The sequence below is a fragment of the Talpa occidentalis genome, unplaced genomic scaffold (genome assembly GCF_014898055.3).
Source record: "Talpa occidentalis isolate TD23 unplaced genomic scaffold, MPIMG_talOcc4v2.1 talOcc4.7, whole genome shotgun sequence".
In the NCBI taxonomy this organism is placed as follows: Eukaryota; Metazoa; Chordata; class Mammalia; order Eulipotyphla; family Talpidae; genus Talpa; species Talpa occidentalis.
Window position 1 is genome coordinate 132192265 of NW_023605083.1, and position 19279 is coordinate 132211543.

The 19279-nt window shown below is 58.0% G+C and overlaps 1 protein-coding gene across 2 annotated transcripts in view; it reads left to right on the forward strand.

Moving 5' to 3' along the window:
• The first annotated feature begins 33 nt into the window (after positions 1-33).
• Positions 34-19279, forward strand: part of TMEM104 (transmembrane protein 104) — a 50313-nt gene continuing 31067 nt past the window's right edge. The window contains exons 1-8 of one of the 2 annotated variants that reach the window (XM_037491739.2): positions 34-79; positions 650-762; positions 6452-6573; positions 9176-9257; positions 9952-10048; positions 10615-10695; positions 13511-13610; positions 13984-14092. In XM_037491739.2, the coding sequence (XP_037347636.1) occupies positions 718-762; positions 6452-6573; positions 9176-9257; positions 9952-10048; positions 10615-10695; positions 13511-13610; positions 13984-14092 (636 nt within the window). In that variant the 5' untranslated portion in view covers positions 34-79; positions 650-717. The remainder of the gene's footprint in view (positions 80-649; positions 763-6451; positions 6574-9175; positions 9258-9951; positions 10049-10614; positions 10696-13510; positions 13611-13983; positions 14093-19279) is intronic. The other variant, XM_037491740.2, reaches the window with a different exon arrangement.

The window sequence follows — 19279 nt, forward strand, 5'->3', positions numbered from 1 at the left end:
CGGGACAGCTGGCGCCGGTGCAGCCCCGGCCCGGAGGCGGCGGGCGCGGGCGCGGAGCCCCGGAACACCTGCGCCGCAGGTGACGGCCGGGCTGAGGGGCAGGGCTGGGGCGGCGCCACACTCGCGGCCCCTCCTGGAGGGAGGTAGATCGGGGGAGAGGCGTGGAGCGGGCGCTGGACAAGCCAGGGAGGCTGGAGGGTGGGGAGCCCCAGGGCTGGTCGGGGAGCAGGGACCCGAGGCCCCCTTAAAAGAAGAGGTTTTGGGACCAGGAGTGGGGCATGGGGCTGGCTAGGAGAGCCCCAGCCCCTTGCCTTAGGCGGGGGAGGCAGTGGCTGCGGCTGCCCCGGGTCGCAGACGCTTGCTAGTCCTGATTTAAATGGGGAGACCCACCTCAGGGAGTGTAAAGGGGGCCGGTGACATTTGGCGACTTCCCAGACCCCTAATACCACATGGAGTCCGCGCGGCAGCCAGTGAAGCACAGCAGGGGAAGTTAGAGGAAACCATCTGGGTGGCTGTCCCCCGGGAGCCCCTTCTCTGTGACAGATTCAGAGGCTGTGTCTGTGATAAAAGGCCAGGGGGGCCCCCCTCAGTTCACCACCCCCACCCCCTCTAGGACCGTTTAAAGTTGAAGTCTGCTCTCTCGCCTTAGGGAACCTCAGCAGCTGCCGGCCCCTACCAGAAGGAACCAGAGCCTCGGACCCTTCCTCATTTTTGGAGATGGCGGGTGAAATCACAGACACCGGGGAGCTCTATTCTCCCTACGTGAGTGACTTTTAGAACCTGTTGCCCGTATCCGTGCTCCTGGCTTCTAGGCATGGTTGCGGCTTCCTGCGGAGGGTAACTGATGAGCGCCTGCTCTTTGCACAGACCCTGGTGAAAGCCAGGGAGGGGGATTCAGTGAGGCCATGTTAGTTGCTGTCAGGGCCCAAAACTTATTCTGAGAGTCAAGTGTTCACTTTCGAGGTGTTGATCAGAGAATGGTAGGAAAACAAAGCTGCCTGGCTCACTGTAACATTTCTCTCAGGGCTGCACCACGTGCTGACCGTGCTGCCCTTTGTGGCTAGTGATGGACGGCTGTTGACACCGGGTTCTGCTCATCTCAGCAGTTGGAAACCACTTTGGTCTTAGCTGAATTTTAAGTTGCACAACTTTTATAGTCTTGGATGATGTAAACAGTGGTGAGGGCCTGCAGGGATTTCCAGTTGCTGTTCTGTGGAGTGTGTAATTAGGACAATTAGAGCGAATGGGTTCTCACTGTCTTCGGTCTGCATTACCCCCCACACAGACACTCAGTTTATCTTCTCTGTGTAGCAGGAGAGTGATCATGGCTGCGTCACAGAGTCCTCACATCTGACTGGGTAGCTGGAGAGTTGGAATAATCAAGTGATTGATTCACTTTCCTACCAAGTATCCCAGGGAAGAGCAGCGCAGTACCTTACGTAGCAAGAGTCCAATTTCTAGAACTTGGCTACTCTTTTTTTTTTTTTTAAGATTTATTTATTTATGCAGACAAGAACTGGGGTATAGGCCAGAGGTGCAGGGGGTGAGAGGATTCACCAGAGACAGAGTGGGGAGCAGAACAGGCAGATCTACTGAAATACACTGCTGAGGGGAGCAGCGGGGAGACAGGAGAGGTCTGCTGCGCCATGTGGGTCAGCTCCCTGGCCGGGGATGGAACTCGTGCTGCAGTGGCTGCCGATAGCTTCATAGTGCTGAGATTTAACCCCTTGCACCGCCAGGGAGGCCTAGAACTTGCTACTCTTAAAGAGCTGTCCACTTTGCACTTACCTTCCTGGCCCCGGGGATCTTTGCTCTTGTTTCTGCTGGCCTCACTGACTCCAGCTGGGATGTGATGGTCAGGAACAGCTGGAAAAAGCCCTCCTCACCTCCTGCTGGTCCAGCATTATGTGCAGCAAAGAAGCCGCTTCTGCTAGATCATTTACCAGGGGAAATCTTAAACCTTGGAATGACAAGAACCTCTGCTGAGGGATTGTGTAACAGCTCCTGGCCTCCTCTTGCTATCAGCAATGAAATGACCACGCTGTCCATAAAGTCCCCAGGGTACATGCTGCTTCTCCTAACGTCTGTGAACTTGGGGTCATTTCTCTAAGAGGGTTCGGGGAGGCAAAAACATTGCTACACCGTGTTCTTGTTCCTCCAGTTGTACGGGCGATGGTCTCACGTTGTCAGTATGTGCCTGTGGGAAACGAAGCCCGAGAGCTTCAGTGGACTCCAGTTTTCTCTCTCCCTCTGTCCCCCGTGTGTTTGATTTTACTGAGAGCTGTGTCTGAGGCCCTGCTCCGTCCCTTTGTCCTGCTGCATGTGTTCTCTGAGATGGCGGGAAGAGATGGGTGGTGTGGAGGATGAGGTGGCTGTACCAGGAGTAAGTGGTGGGGTTTGAGGAGATAACACACCATCTCCTGTCATCCCTGGGGGATGGTCCTTGGTCCCCAGGAGGCCAGGAGAAAGGTGTAAGGTTATCAGTTAGGCACGGAAATGACTTTTCTGCAGCTGCTACTTCCAGTTCCCTATGGCCCCAGCCCCACAGGTGGTGGATAGGACTGCCCTGCCGCCTCGGGGGCCTGGATGCTTGCTTGCTTAGTCCGTGGATGTGCCCAGAATGGTCGTTCCCAAGAAAGCGTCTCCTGCTCCCATGTCACCCTGTCATCAGCTCTCTTCCCCTCCGTGGGTGCCAGGATGTTTGCCTCAACATCCTGTTTATTCTGCATGAAACGTTTGTAAAGGGCAGGCAAGCCTCACGGGGGCGGGGGTGGGGGGAGCCTCAGATGACAGACCCCCTCTAAGACAGTGCAGGACACAGGAACAGGACTCAGGCCAATAAGCCCCACCTCAGAACAGGTGCATCTGTGTCCCCACTCCGGAGACCAGTACTGGCTGGGGGGGCAGAGGGGGCAGCCCCTGGGTGATCCAAGAAGAGGGGGAGGTGGCCCATAGCCCAGCTCCCGAGGGTGCTGCCTCTGCTGGTGTCCTGCCTGTCGTGACTGGGGCTGTTGCCATCGAAGGAAGGAGCACTGGCTTCGCGGCCTTAAGTCCTAGCTGCTGTTTCTGCATCTCAGCTGCCTCTGTTTCCTTTGATAACTGTCAGAGAACAAGCTGTTGAGACACCTGCCCCCGGCACGTTTGCGGGTGAGCCAGCTAGGTTCCCGCTGCACCCACTCCCCGGAGCACTAGGGCCCTCGGCCTTCCCGGGGCCAGGGACTGTGCTCCAGCCTAGCCGAGGAGGGCAGGTCCCAACAGGGAGGACGCTGGCTTGGGTCTGCAGCCGCCTTCTCTATGGAGACCGCGGCTGGGCTTTATTCCCCAGCTTTCAGCCGCGCCTCCTGGAGGCTGACCCTGCAGAACTGTCATACGTGGCAGGAGAGACTGCCGGTTCCTCTTCCTCCTGCCCACAGCTGCCTTTGACGTGGCCTGCTGCTCGGCGTGCACCTACCACCTGCCTCCTGCCTCGCTGTGTGCCCTTCACTCTGGCCAGGAAGTGGAGAAGTGCTTGGTTTGGGCCTGAAAAAGAGCAGCAAAGCAAGATGTGGCTGCCACATCTGCTCCTAACTGCCACTGTCGATCTCTAATTAAGGTCTTTGTAAAGTTCTTTTTCACTGAGGGGTATTTGACGTTTCTCTGGGGGTGTGTTTATTTCATGGTGGCAGTCTTGCCCCCAGGGACACTCGGCAATGTCTGGAAACATTTTTGATCATCATTGGGCAAGCAGGAACTAGAATCTCACGGGTAGAGGCCAGGGCTGCTGCTGGGCATCCTACAGGGCACAGACCCCACCGCAGATAGCAGGCTGCCCCCAGAAAGGCACAGGAGGGCCTCAAAAGTATTATTGCCCCCCAGGATTCAAAAGTAGACAGTGAGCATGGTTTGCCAGGGCTTTGTGGTAGATGCACATTGGAATGGGCCCCTAATGTTGGGGGACCCCAGAATGGCAGTTGACAATCCCTATCTCTATTAGAAGAAGAAAAATCTGACAGAGGTTGGGCAAAGAGCATGCAATTTGTGTGTTTAGGGTAAAAAAATTTTAGCAGGTGGTTATCTTAGAAGTCGAAACTCTCGGAAGCTCCCCCGCCTGTGGCCTGGGCCACGCCTCCAAGTGAAACGATGTGTAAGAAAGCGGAGCCTCACCATTTCGTTCCTCGTGGGCTGGGATTGTTTTTTTCTCAACTCTGGAACAAAACATGATTCGAGGACCTGCAGGTATAAAAAAAAGTGCATCTTTCGAAGAATGGGGAAGTCAAAACGAGAGGGGGTGGGTGTTCCCAAAGACAAAGTCAGTTCTTTTTTCAAACAATCAGAAACGAGCTGGACGTCTGCCGGGTTAGAGAGGACAGGAGGCCAGGTAGAGGCCAGGGCTGCTGCTGGACATCCTGCAGCGCACAGACTCATGCTACACCATGAGTTTGCTGGGCCAGAAATGATTCAAGCTACACACGAGAGGCAGTAACCGCAGAGGACGCTCAGAATGAAATCATCCGCTCCAGGGTATGGAGAAAGGAAGGCGCTGAGGCCACGATGGGTGTGCCCGGGGTGACTGGCAGGGGGTTCAGATTGCGGTCTGCCCAAAGGCTGACTCTGAGCAACCCAGTCCGCTTTTGTCCCTTCCGGAGACTAAGCCACAGGATCGGCTGGTCGCTGAGGAGAAGCCGAGGGTCAGCTGAAGCCAGGAGTGTGAGGAGAATGAAGACCAAGGAAAGCATTGGATTTGGTGACTTTTTTTTTTTTTTAAAGACTTATTTATTTATACATACAGGAACTGGGGTGTAGGTCAGAGGTGCGGGGGTGAGAGGCTTCTCCAGAGACAGAGTGAGGAGCAGAACAGGCGGATCTACTGAAATCCGCTGCTGAGGGGAGCAGCAGGTGAGACGGGAGAGGTCTGCTGCGCCCTGTGGGTAGCTCTCTGGCCAGGTGGGGATCGAACTCGTGCTGCAGAGGCTGCCTATGGCTTCATAGTGCTGAGACTTAACCCCTTGCACCACCAGGGAGACCCTGGGTTTGGTGATTTTTTTTTAAGAAAGAAGTTTCAAAAGAGTTCGGGGGATGGAAACCCCAAAGCGCAGGGGTTTGGAATCGAGGACAGAGGTTCAGCGTGGCTGCTTCCATGGGTTTGCTGAAGAGGCAGTGAGGTGGCGGTGTCAGAAGGGGAGAAGGGAGCACAGCAGCGGAAAGCAGAGAGCTCAGCCCGGAGTGGGGTGGGCGGGCCCAGACACTGAGATTCGGGGGATGGGGTGAGGCGTGGGGAGCATGTGTCAGAAGCCCCTGTCACCTCCATGTTGGGAACGGCAGTGTTCATGGGAGAGTTGGGGGTCGCAGGGCGGGGGCCTGGAGAATGAGGCTCTGTGCGCTCACCAAGGGGAGTGCTGGGAAGTAGTGGAATGCTGGTCTGGTGCTGGCGGGCCTCGGGGAAGGGGCCGTTCTTGTGTTGAGGAACCAGGCAGATCTACAGCCCTGGAGCCTTTACGTGGCTTTTGTTGTGAGTGGAGGCAGGTGCTAGGAGCCTAGAAGGGTAGAGCTGGGCAGCCACTGCCTGTGTTCTGGGGAACCAGCCCGATGTAAATGAGGTGGGAGCAGGGAGCGAGGCCACAGTGGAGGGGGTGGTCTGGGAAGGGAGGGTTGAGGGGACTGGATGTCGTGATGAGGACAGAGGAAGTTCAGTGGGAGTGGAGAGGGTTCTGGAAGGCATCAGGTCACTAAGGAGTGGCACGGTCAAGACCTTGAAGAGGAGCAATCGTGATGGACTGAATTAGGGCCGAGTTGGCATGAATTCAAGTTCCCTCTGAAACCTGAAGGCTGTGGCCAGCGTCCCAGCCCAAGCTTGGTTGTCAGGGCCTCAGGCAAGGGACCTGGTGGATGTGGGGTTAAATTGGGGGGTAATGGAATGGAATTTGAGGTGGTGCTCTTTGCACAACCTTAAGACTATACCAAGACTGCAGAATTGTGTGCTGGAAAGGGTGATTTATGGCATGTGAAGTATATGTCGTTTTTCAAATCCCTACAGTTAGCGTGGGGAGGCCAGGGGAAGGCAGCGTGGATGTCGCCGCCCCGAAGTACCATACTAAGACCAGGTGGAGATGAGGACAGTCACGCGTGTGTGGTCTTGGAAAAGTGGAAGCTTTTTTGAGGTCAACCCTGGGGGGTTCAGCCTGTGCCAGGCACCCCAGATACGATGGTCTGGCTTCGGGAAGCTGCCATCTGGTTGAGCTGCGAGCTGACATTGCAACACCAGGGATGGCCAGTAGGACAGCACCGGGGAGCAGAGCCTGCCCCTCGGGGCCCCCAAGGAATTCTCCCTCCCACCTGCCTCGGGTCACACATCTGGCCTTCCGGCCTCTCCTGTGCTGCTGCCGCCCAGAACCATCCTTGGGAGCTGGGCGGGAATGGGCGGGCCAGGAGGGCAGCTCATTTCTGGGCCTGAGTGTGGCTCCCCTTCTTCCAGGTGGGGCTGGTGTACATGTTCAACCTCATCGTGGGCACTGGCGCGCTCACCATGCCCAAGGCCTTCGCCAGCGCTGGGTGGCTGGTCAGCCTGGTCCTGCTGGTTTTCCTGGCCTTCATGAGGTGAGAGGCGGCGTGGGCCAGAAGCCGCGCAGGGCGGGGTGCAGGTGGGGAGGTGGGCCGGGGCTGGGGATGACGTCTGCGGTGATGGGTCCTGCGGGACCCGGGAGGGTCTCGGGGTCTCCTGCTAATGGAGCAGCTACAATCCCATGGGGTAAAGACGAGACCTCAAGACAGGCTGAGCCGCTTCCTGGCAGATCCACCTCCCCCTTGGGTCCTTTTACGAGTCATTGTGCTTTTTTTTAATATGGTGTTTCCATCTCTTTTTTTTGTTTGTTTGAAATAACATGGTATCGCCCACTATCTAAGTCTGAGCTGTGCGCGGTTGAGAACACCCAACAGTGAAGTCCACCATTAACTCGGGTCTGTCCCTCCCCACACCTTTGTCCCTTTTCCTTCCCAACCCTTTGTGTTCACTGGGAAACCAGCTTCTACGTTAAAGGACCCCACAAATATTTAAGGTGCTCTAGGAAATCGCTCTGGAGGTAAGACTTTGCTCAGGTTGCCCCCCGGGTAAGTGGTAAGCACACAAGGACACACCTAAGCCGGCGTCCGTCCATCCTGGCTTATGCCTGGCAGTGACAGGAAGCCCTGGCCTCACCCGGACTCCCGGGCTCTATCTCCTGGGCCAGATGTGGCACCTGGGACTGGCCAGCCGGTGTGTCCCAGGCCTATTCTCCACCAGGCTCTTCTTAGCGCCCCAGGCTAGGCAGGGACTTAGGCCTGAGCATGTCCAGTCCCATCAACCAGGTAGGACCCCATTAACTGCAAAAAGGAAGTGCCTCTGAGAGAGACAGCCCGGGCTGTTCCCAGGTGCATGAGGTGCCCCACTGGGCAAAGCCAAGAGCACTGCCCTCATGGACAATCTTTGGGGGAGGGCAGTAAGCAGTGAAGATAAGAAACGGGTCAGCTGTAGCATGTTAGGGATGAATTGTATGGAAAAGCTGGGCAAAGGGCCTGGGAAGCCACGCTGGTAGGCAGTTGGCAGTTAGTGGGCAGCATGAGAGCAGAGATGGGCAGGAGTGGACACTTGGGAGGAGAGAGGTTCGTAGTTGAGGCAAATTAATACCTAAGGAGGCTGATTGGGATGGGAAAACTGAGTTTGTCAGGTTTTTATGCATTTTCCTTTGGGGGGGCCTTGCTGTAACTTTGGGGTACCATTGGCTCCTTACATACTGTGGGCCCTGGCAGCCAAGAGCTCTGGAAGCCCTTGTCCTCTGGGCCCTACCTTCCCCTTGAAAGGACCTCCAGCAGAGCAGCCATCCGAATGGGCAGTGATTACTGGCGCCCCAGGCAGGTGCCATGCCCTCCCCGCTGAACCCATTTACATCTGAACATGATCAATGAGCTGCTTCTTTGTAACCGAGAGAACCTCTCTGCGCCTTAATTAAGATAGATTTCGTTTTACTTCCTCAAAGAAGGGGAAATCAAAGCCCTTAAAACGGTCACTTAGGCAGGATAATGAGAACCCTTCTCGTGGGCTGGGCCCCTGGAAGGGGAATTTCGGGCTGGCCCCCCTCCCCCTGGAGACGCAGTGGATGTGGGCTCAGCTCCTGGCCCTCCGGCCCTCTGGCTGGTGCACTGGGCAGTCGCCTACAGCAGGTGACAGCTGTGCTAGGGCACAGGGCTGGTGCCACAGTGCAGGGAGAGGACCCTGGGCCCAGCAGAGGTGCTGGTTCTGGGTGTTGGGGTCTGGCAGGCACCTGCCCAGTGTCTCGTAACAGGAGCCACCAGGCCTTCCAGCTGGGGCTGGGGAGCGCCAGCCTCCTTAAGAAAGATGACTTTTCGGCAGCTGTCCTGCCCGCCTGTGACTGTACAGGTGCCTCTCTATTTCTCCTTTTCCCACTTAACCTGCCTTTCTAAATGTATAGAAAAAGAAAAGATGATTTTTCACTCTAGCCACTTCGCGGCAAATGTCTGACAGCAACCCCCAACCTCCTTCTCGATGCAGGCCATAAATATGCGAGCTTATTTTAATACCAGCCTGGCTATTAGGAAGTAAGGTGCTGCCGAGAAGGGGAGGCAGGTGGAGGGGGGCCAGACTCTGGAGCCAAGTGTTCTTTTCAATTATCCTCGCCTGCGCGCCCACCATCACACACGTGATTGGGAGTTGACCGCTCGGCTGTGCCCCGGCAAGGAGAGGTGAGAGCTGCCGCTGTCCTTCCAGAAGCCTTGGGGAGACGCCTTGTGAATCAGCCCCCGTTTCCCGACTCTCCGAACCGGTGTCCGTCCTCCCCCAGCCCCCCATGCAGCCCCAGCAGCCCCCTCACCCTGCAGCACTAACAAGCCCAGGTCTCCTCTTCCAGCTCCCTCTCACCTGCCCTCACATCAGCTCCCTTCACACCTCCCTCTCCGTGAATCGGAAATACATTCTAAATGTAGACATGGACATCAAGGCAACTGGCAAGGTGTCCCGTATGAACACACACTTTTTTTTTCTTATCAGGTCAGATCCATCTCGAAAGTTCCCTGGGGAACAGCCCTCAGAAAAATGAACGCTTTGGGCATGTTGGGTCTGGTCAGGTCTTAAAATGGCTCTTCTTTGTCTTTGTACCTCCTCCACCCCCCCGCCTGCCTTCGGCCACACACTCGGCCTGCCCGGCAGCTTTGTCACCACTACCTTTGTGATGGAGGCCATGGCGGCGGCCAACGCGCAGCTCCACTGGAAGAGGATGGAAAACCGGCAGGTGCGTGTGCTGCCCTTGTCCCCGGGTAGGGCCTCTGCCCCTGGCCGCCCGCACTGACCCTCCGGGGCAGGGAGGGCTTAGGCCACAGCGTGGCCCCAAGACCTCAGTCCTGGAGCCTGGCGTCACCAACTCACAGAACAAGGGCAGCCTAGCCCCCACAGTGTGCTGACCTGGCCCTCTGCTCAGTCACCCTGCACCCTCCCACCCAGGGCGGTACTGACCTGAGTGCATCTGAGCCCCAGCGTGACCACAAGGCAGTGTCCAGAGCTTCCTTGTCAGATGCCCTCTAAAAAGAAATAGCGGAGGGCCTCCCCGGTGGCGCAGCGGTTGAGCGCCGGGTTGCGAAGCTGCCCACAGCCTCTGCTGCGCCGGTTCGATCCCCGGCTGCTCCCCGGCCACCGGAGGAGGGTCCCACATGGCGCGCAGACCTCTCCTGCCGCCCGCTGCTCCCCTCAGCAGTATATTTCGGTCCTTCTGCCTGCTCTGCTCCCCACTCTGGCTCTGGTGAATTCTCTCACCCTCCCGCGCTTCTGACGGTACCCAGTGCTTGTATAAATAAATAAATAAATCTTTAAAAAAAAGAAAAAGAAATAGCGGAGGAAGCAGTTCTCCCCTGCCTGGGAGTTTTCAGTCATTATTTACAACTTCTTTTCCCTTATTTTGTTCTCCTCCCCGCCCACCCTCTCCACCCCAGGAGGAGGAAGGTGATGACTCCTCCTCGGCCTCCGACAGTGATGGCCTCACGCAGGACAACTACGAGCGGGCAGAGAAACGGCCCATCCTGTCAGTGCGTAAGTCCTGGGTTCTGGGAGGCCCGCACGGCCCTCTGGTCCGTGGGGCCTCGTAGCAGGGGCCGGGGCACCTCCTGGTACTGCCCCGTGGCCTTTCCTGACGGAAGCTGGCTCCTCGGAAGGCACCTGTCAGCGTACAAAGAGCAGGACGCTCGGGCCGCACCCTTGGTTCCAGCGCTTACTGACCGCACAGCGAGACACGGAGCCCGGGCCCGCCCGCTGCTCTTGAAGTAGCGAGTGCCTGTCTCCTGCTGGAGGTGCCGTAGATGGGTTGGGTCTCTGGCTTCTCCCTTCCTCCCATCCCGCCCACACACACACGGACTCCCTGCTGGTCTGCTCCGCCAGCGCTGAGTGACCGCGCCTCCCCCCCAACGCCGGGCCGGGCACCCGGGGACCCTCCCCATGTGTTGCCTTTAAATGTCTCGAGCAGGAAACTTGAAGTTCTCTCAGGAGCTTGAAGCCCATGGGGATTTCATTGCTCCAGAGAATTCTGTGAGCCCGACACCCCCCTCTAGGAGTTTTTCAAATGGAAGATCCACTTTGTCCTTGTCCTCCTCACTCCACAGAGAGACGGGGCTCCCAGAACCTTTTTGAAATCACAGACCGGGTGGAAATGGGACAGATGGCCTCCATCTTCTTCAATAAAGGTAAATTCTCCTTTCCCAGGGGGCTGAGGGGAAAGGGCCAGCTGGCACGTTCTGCCGCCTTGAGCACCCGGAAGGAGGGGTGCACCTTGACAAGTGGGGGTGAGGCCGACAGGCCGTGGGGTAGAGCGGATGGTCCACCTGCTCCCTGTGCCTTCGAGAAGCCGCCTTGCCGAGAGGCCTGAACTGCGCCACGTGGTCTGGGATTCTTCCTCCTCCGTCAGCGTCAGAATAAAGCAGCCGCTCCTGCTGCTCAGCTCCTACTGCTGGTGCAGATCAAGAGCCCTAAGCCGCGCTCCAACCAAGGGAGCCCATGGAACCAGCTGCAGCTTTGTGCTTCTGACTAGTCCCAGTTTGCAGATTCTGGGCTGTTCTGTCCGGGACAGCCCTGTCAGCCACCTGGCAGCAGGCAGAGCCGCGGCGCGCACGCCTGGGTGGATCTTCCCAGAAGCCGGCAGAGGGCGCCAGGAGCCCACGCACCGGCGCCCGCTCCCTCTGCCTCTGAAAGGGACGAGCCGAGGGGCCGGACAGCTCAGCAGCAGCACCTTACCCCTCCGCGGCAGGTCTTGTTCTTTTCTAAGACGAGCTGTCAGATTTTTCTCTAATGCCCAACCGTTCCCGCCCCCTTCAGAGAGTCAGGCACATCCCGAGCTGTCCTCACCCTTGCGGTTATCTCAGGAGATCTGGACCTGGGTCAGCCCTGTGTACCGGGGGGAGGGGGTTTCCACTGGTTCTTTGTGGTCTTGAATGTGGCGGCACTGACTTAGAGCAGGGGGGCATGAAGGAATCTAGAATCTCCTCGACTGCTTCTCAGGACACTGAGCTGCCAGGCTGTCGCTAGCAGTGTGATGTGACGGTCCTGTCTGGAAGATGGTGATCGTCAGCCAGAGGTTGCCCAAGGATCTGGCGCCGACCTCCCCGCTAGACCAGCCTCCCAGAGGGCTTCCAGAATTCATGAAAGCCAGATTGCTTGTATCTTCTGTGCTTTTTCTTTGTTCCATTTCTATCTCTCCCCATCTTGCTAGACTGAGATAAGAGAGCCATAAACGTTTCTTCTTGGCAGTCGCTAGCAGCCTCCTTCCAAATGCAAGCTTTTGAAATAAAACGCACGTTAGAGGGAGGACATAGGCGTTTTAAGCCTCCTTTCTAATTTTCTCTAGGAGCTAGTTTTTTTGTCATGTCCACCACCACCTCAGACTGGACTCCTAGTTCACCCAGTTTAATAGAAAATAAGCACATTCATGTGAAAGCAGCCTCTGCTTAGAGGAAGCTTCTTGCCTGCTCCGGGGTTTCTTAAGCTCGGCACTGTGGATGGGGGTGGTGTGGATGGGGGTGCTGTGGATGGGGGTGCTGTCCTATGCATTGTAGGTTGCTGGGTCTCATCCCTGGCCCCTGCTAGCTGTCAGCAGCACCTCCCAGTCACGATGATAAAATACACCCTTAGACATTGCCACATGTCCCCGGTAGGGGGTTGGGGGGGATCGCCCCCAGTTGGAAACCATTGCTCTGCTCTATTCCGAACCCCAGATTGTCATCGTTGCTTTTGAAAGGGCTGCCACCCTCCACAAAAGGCTCCCCTGGGGTCCAGACTCATTTCTTGTAATTAGAAATGCCAAGCCGAGCCCCTGCTGTCCTCTCAGGAAGTTCATTGAGCTTCCCATTTTGTGTCTAATAATGAAATTTATTGATCAGGGCAGGCCAGTGGCAGCTTACAAGCAGAGCTGACACCAGGCAGGTGGGAGAAAGGCTGGGGCTTGGGGGGAGGGGCCAGCGCCTCCCTGCAGAGCGTGTTGGCGGGAGAGCAGAGACAAGCTGGGCCCCGGGCCAGGCCGTGGTGGGACTGGGGTGTGAGGGGCGGGCAGACCCTGGGACCACTGAACTTGGACAGCGAGTTTCTCTGAGGTGCTCCCAGCTTCCCTTCTAGTCTCCCCCCCGCACCCTCATCTCAGAGCAGGGCTGACCTCAAATTGCCTGGGAGGGACATGTCCCCAGCTTCCCCCTAGGGACCCTGGAGACTTCTGAGCCACCAGGATCAGAAGGGAACTGTCACTTCATTTTTCTTTCTGTTCTCGGCGACGCCAGCAGCTTGAGACCAGTGACATCAAAAACGCGCCCTCAAACTGAACCAGAACTCAAGGCTGGCTGTCTCGGGCCGTGACCCTGAGGTTGTAGGGCCCAGATTCTTTTCCCGAGCTGGAATCGCATCTGGAATTGAGCACACAGGACAGGGTGGGGTTCAGGGCTCCCAGCGCCCGGTTCAGTGAGGGGCGGGGTCCAGGTCAGCCCCTGCAAAGGGGCCGCCACGCACCCGCATCTTGCCTTACCAGGCGCCCCTTCCCATCGGTGCCTGGTGACGGCACATTCATGGGGGCGCCCTTGGTTTTTGGAAATCAAGGACCTCGTCCCCTCGATTTCAGCTTCAGGCGTGGGCCGTTTCCTGCCATCTCCCTGCTTCTCAGGCCCCCCGCAGAGACCTTTGTCTAGGACCCCTGTGCACAGCTGAGGAGGTGGCGCGGGACTGGCTCCTGCCTCCAGGCCTCTGCTCTGCCTCGGCCACCTGTCCCGAGTGCCCCTTCTGGCCAGTCTTCCCCTCACACTCACCCTGGACCTTCAAAACGTCTGGAACCCCCCCATCCCTAGGCCCAAGCCTCCCGCCAGTGTCACCATGTGGCCAGAACAGGACTCTGGGGTGTTTCCCACTTTTGTGAGACAGTAAACCTCTCGGAGACCTGACAACTCTGGATGGGGTAGAAGTTTAGTCAAGAAAACAGACTCCTCTCCCTGCCCCAACCCCTGACCCCACCTCTGTTCCTCGCAGTGGGGGTGAACCTGTTCTACTTCTGCATCATCATCTACCTGTACGGGGACCTGGCCATCTACGCCGCTGCCGTGCCCCTCTCCCTCATGCAGGTGACCTGGTGAGTGCCCCCGCCCTGGCCCCACGCGGCGTCCTCAGGCAGAGCCCTCAGGGCAGAAGCTCAGGCCAGGCAGCGGGCAGCTGGTGGGGGAGGGCGCCAAGGCCCCCACCACACGCGTGTGCTGTGTCCCCAGGAGACGTGCTCCCAGGCTTCCTGTCCCTTCTGCCCCCTTGGGAGGGTGGCTGGACTCCCAGCAGGGCCCCTGCATCCCTGGGAACTGGCGGGATGGGAAGGTGTTTCGGGAAACATCTGATGGTTGGACCTGAAGCAGCTGTCTGGGAGCAGAGGGTTCAAGGTCGCTGGTAATGAGCAACATCGCCTCCTGGCTGTGTCGGCCACACGGGACCACCTGAGCTGCTGTTGTCTTTATCAGCAGTGCCACCGGCAACGACTCCTGTGGAGTGGAGGCCGGCACCAAGTACAACGACACGGACCGGTGCTGGGGACCCCTGCGCCGAGTGGACGCCTACCGCATCTACCTGGTGAGTGGGCCCGGGGCCACGTCTACCTCAGGAGTGGGCCTTGGCCTTGCCTCTCCGGCGCTGCGTCCGGCCTGGCCCGGTCACCTTGGTTCTTTCCCTAGCTCCGCACCCTGGCTGATCGCAGGGCATGGTCCCAGGCAAAGCAAGGGCCTCCAGACTCACCCCCACATGGCCTGGCAGCAGGCCTCAGTGCAGTGGCGTGCTGTCGGCCAGCCAGTGCTGCCAGCTCCAGGGCCACAAACGCCTGTAAACCTGTAAATTCAGTTCAGGGTTCAAGGGGCCGCTTGGCAGAGCTCTCTCAGCTCCCAGGCTGCCTTTCTGGAGACTTCCTGTGCGCTGCCTGCCCCCTGGCCAGCCCAGGAGCTGGTGGGTGGGGCGTTCTTCCTGCCCGGGAAGCACACGGCTCTCCGGAGCCACGCGGCAGCCCGGCCCTCTGCTGTTTACCTCCCTCCCGCAGACAAGGCAGGAAGATGGATCTCCAGGCTTGTCTTGATTGCCTAGTGCCGGGGCGGGGAGTGTCGAACCAAACAACGCACCGATGGGTCTCGGGTAACAAGACAGAAAGCCCAGGGCGGTTATTCATCTCTGCCTGCTTTGCGGGCAGGACTCAGAAATGTTTCCCTTTCCCCTGTGCAGCGTCTATTAATATTCTCTGCTTCCTCTTGGTCCTCCTCAGCCCTGACACAGATTTAGGTGTGCTAGGTGATACAGTTCGACACGTGGCCACTTAGCTGATCTGGAGGGGAGGCAGGGCGGGAGAGAGCCAGTCTTTGGGGAAATTGGCTTCTTGACTTCATTATCCCCAGGCTGGCGAAAGGTTTCCTGCCAGCTGTGTCATCTGGGTCGGTATTGGTGAGCCCCAAGGGCCCCCAAGCGGTTCTTTGCTTTCCCGATCCCGCCCTGCTGTCCTGCCAAAGGCAACCCAGACCCACGCAGGGGAGGGAACTATTTCTCGAGGACTCTGGTCTGTTTCCTGTTGTACGGTCAGCCACGGCTAGGATTTTGTCTTGGAGTGGAAGTGTATCTAAGAATCTGTTCCTTCCCCCCAAAACTGCCCTCCCCCTGGTGGCAATGGGGTAGCAAGTTAATTCCCTGGTATCCTGCCCCACTACCCCAGCCTTGGTGGTGGGCAGAGTAAACTTAGCTGGACAGCTGGGACGGCCTGCCAGGGGACCTCTTGGTATTGCAACACGCCGTGACGTAGAAAGTTAGCAAAAGTACTAGTAATGTGAGGACCCGTCTCGAGCGCCATATCCGAGCAGGAGGTGACGGTGGGGGAACGGGTCTGAGAGGCTCAGCACAGACACGGGAGCACATCCATGGCCAAGGGACAGCTGTGGAGTCCCTTAGGTGGGTCTTTTCTGGGGAGGCTTCTGGGGTCTGTGCATAATCCCCCTGGCACACACACACACCCCCCACCCCCAGCAAAATATATACAGAGCGCTGGGCATATTGGCTGCTGCCATTTGCGTAGTGAATTATTTAGAAGCATTATTATTGCCTTATTAAATTGTTCTCTCACTTATTCCTATAAACCCTCCACATGATGGAAGCCTCCCTCCCTCCAGCTCAATAACTCTCTGACCAAACAGAAGGAACCCTTCAGGAAAGCAGACGGGCATTAATTACTGCCTTCATCTCCCAGATATTACACTTATAACTCATAAAACTAATTGCCATTGGGCCTCCAAAAGCTACAGAAACGGAGGGAAGGATGAGCAGAACATGCCGGTTCTCCCTGGTTATTTGACACCCCACCCTGCCACCCCAACCCCCCGAACCCCCACCCTTCACACTGCCGGGGGCTTTGGTTTATCTGGAAGCTCCTCAGTTCAGATGCATCTCAGACTTGCTCAGAGGAATACAGGCAAATGGACTTCACCTCTCAGAGGTGTTTTACACCTTTGCCCGTGGCACCTGGGGGCTGTGACTACTGCACACCAGCCCCCCCAGAAACTCTGCGTGCTCCTCTGGCCTCCCTGTATCAGTGAGCTGGAGAACTTGCAAAGGTGTAGGCTTCTTCCTCCGTCCTGAGCTCTGCCACAGGCGATGCGGGCACCGTCGCCTCCAAGCCTGGCCTGTGGGGTTCCTGTCCATTCTGTCACATGGCCTCTTCGCATCCTGGGGCGGTGGGTCCTCGTTTCCCCCGCCCCCCATCATCCATGTTCAGGTGGTGGTCTGTCCCTTCTCAAGAGTTCCAGTGTTTCTCTTTCTACCAGCTGTTTCTGGTTTTTCTGCCCAAAAGATGTTGGACCAGGCAGAGGGCAGGAGCGGTTAAAGCACCCAGTCTCCCTGTCGCAGGTAAACCGGGCGCCCATCCGTCTGCATGTTTAATAGGCCTCGTAATACCCACTTCCTCATTGCTATTCTGGGACAGTATGTTCTAGGGGATAAAGGTACAGGCTTTTATTTTGTGGTTTAATTTTCAGAAAGTCTCTGGAAGCGAGCTCTGTCTTCCTGGGAATGCTATTGAGATGCACACGGAGAATGAGACTATTCGGGATATTAGCTCTCTCCAGAGGCTGGCCTGCGTGTGGCATCATGATTGCTTACGAGAAGGGAGCTCTCTCCACTAGCAGCTCCTAGTCGTCTCCCAGAGCACTTGACCTTAACCAGTGGAAAATTCCTCCCTTCTCCCCCCTTCCTGTCCCGCGACCTCCGTCCACATCTTGGGGCTGCTAGTGCGGCTGATGAGTCAGTGTTTCCCTGTCCTCCCTCGGAGTAGCCAGAGCCCGGTGCTTCAGGGCAGGGGCCCAGTGTCACTCACTCCCTGGCATCCCAGCAGTGACCTGGTCCTGCCAGGAGGATCCATGAGAATTAGCCCCGGGACCTGTTCTCGCAGGCCTTGGCTTCTCAGGACCTCCCCTACCCCCCACCCTCCTGCTCCTTGGAAGGGTCACATGGGAGCATGTTGGATGCCCCACCTCTTCCAAGCCAGTAACCTTGCCTCCGGCTGAGGATATCTTGACATCTTTCTGCTGAACTGCTCCCGCTCTGGGAGGCAACAGCCAGGATTCAGCACTTTGCTCTCTCCTGGCGCGGCAAGGAGCCAGGCCCAGTCTTGCACGTGCTGGGGTCTGCCGGACCCTCCTGTTTCTCTTCCTCACCCTGCAGCACTTCCCAGCTGTCACTGGGGCGCCTGGGCCCTGTCACCGTCTCTTCCTCCTTGAGAGTGTCAGAGGAAAGCCCGAGGGGACCATGCGACTCCGCAAGTTGCAGAAAGCTCCTCTCCACTCACAGGGCGGCAGCCACACCTGCAGGTGGACAGATGCCACTGGGGCACTGCCAGCCCGGCAGGCACCGGCCCAGCAGAGCCCGGCGTGGCGGAGTAGTGCTCCTCCGCAAACTGGTGGTACTGAGGCCTCCCAAGCTGCCTGGGACAGGACAGGGCCCCCCTAGTCTGCCACCCTGCCTTGACCACGGTGGCTGTGAGCACGACCTCCAGAGCATGGGTGGCCCGGGAGATGACAGTGCGCAGCGGGTGACCTGCCAACCTCTGCCAGGCAGAGGGGCTTTCCCCCGAACCCTCCTGGACACCCCCTTTGAGGGGGAGCTCCATCTGCTGGACTCCTCCTAGAGAGTTAGGTCGACCTGAGGCTCAGTTCAAGTTAACGATGGACAGATCCTCCTCAGCCTTCCCCGAGAGTCCGGTTCTCCCTTTCTCTGCCAAGAAGCCAAGTTTTCTGTCCACTGTGGCTCAGTCTTACATAAAACTCTCCTCCATCCATCCGCAGCACTTATAGCCAAGAGTTTCTTCCTAAAACAGCTCACAAGGTGGAGTGGGAAGCAGTGCACCCCCTGCCCCCCACAGAGCCACAGGCCCCTCCTGTAGTGACACCTGGCGTGCGTGCTACCTGCCACCAGTTATGTCCACGTTCTGGCTTAGTCCTCCCGGCCACGCCGCAGTGTACATGGCCTCGTCGCATTTTACAGCAGAGAAAACTAAAACTTGGAGACCAACTTCCCCAGGCTCCCAGAGTAGAGGCAAGAGAGGGGACCCCCAGCTCTTCGGGCCGGCAGCCCTGTTCTCGTGCCCTGTACCACGACGTACTGGGGTGGCAGGAGCCGGTTCCTGTTGGTCAGCCCACAGAGCTCAGCTTTTGCTGAGTCGGGGCGATGGTGTCTGTTCCGTGATCCGCGTCTGCCCCCCGCCCGTCTGCCTGATTGATTTGCTGTCTGTCTTGCTGCTCCGAGACAGCAAAGCCGACTTCTCCTGTTCACTCAAGTAGCCTTGGGAGTGAGCGCGTCTTCCCAAGGACACATCCCTTCCCTTCCCCTGCCGCTGTCTCTCTGTTCTTTCAGCATCAGCCACCGTGCCTTGGGGCTGTGGCATCTGCTAATAAGTGGGTCACTGCTGCCATCACTTGAATATTTATTCTTACCAATTCTGGGGCAGGAGGTGGCCTGCAGGCCTCGAGGCCCAGCGAGGAGGGAAAGTGAGTGTGAGCAACAAGTTACATCAGCAGCAGCGAGTCACAGGACCCGGGGACGCTTGGGGACACTGCCTCAGCCCCGGGCACCACCACGTGCCCCCAGAGCGCAAGGCCAGTAGGACGCGGTGTGCGAGTCACCCGGCTCTCGCAACGCCGGGAACCCGGGGTGGAAGGAAGGGGGGTGCCCCCGCCAGGGCTGGCCGGGAGCCCACAGGCCCCGTGGTGGTCGTCATGGAGCCATCCACCCGGCGGGCTCCACCCGGAAACAGAGCAGGGCCCTGAGCTAGGGAGACAGCTCTCCCCCAGAAAGGTGACACCCGCCCTCCTGTCTGACTCCCAGGGCGGGAGGCTGCTGCTCACAGGGACCCAGGTAGCAGAGTACCCCTTCATAGGATGATGCTGGGGGCCCACCAGGCTCCTTCCTCTTTCTTTTCCTTTTCTCTTGCTCCCCCAATGTGCTTCTTGTCAGCTCCTCATTCGGCTCCGGAGGCCCCAGGAAGGTCACGTTTGTGTCACGCCTCACCCTTCCCTGCCCTCCCAGCCCGTGGGAAGGTGCCAGTCACGCAGGGCAGTGAGAGGGTGGGCGTCCTGACCAGGCCCCTGGCCCACGCCGGGAGCCTGACCAGGTGATGTTCTGCAGGGCCTTCAGCCATCCCGGTCTCCAGGAAGCACGGGCTTCTTCCCTGCTCCCCAAATGCGTCCGCCAATGCCTGAGCTGGAGCCGAGTCTCCAGCGTGGAGTGAGTTCTCACTTC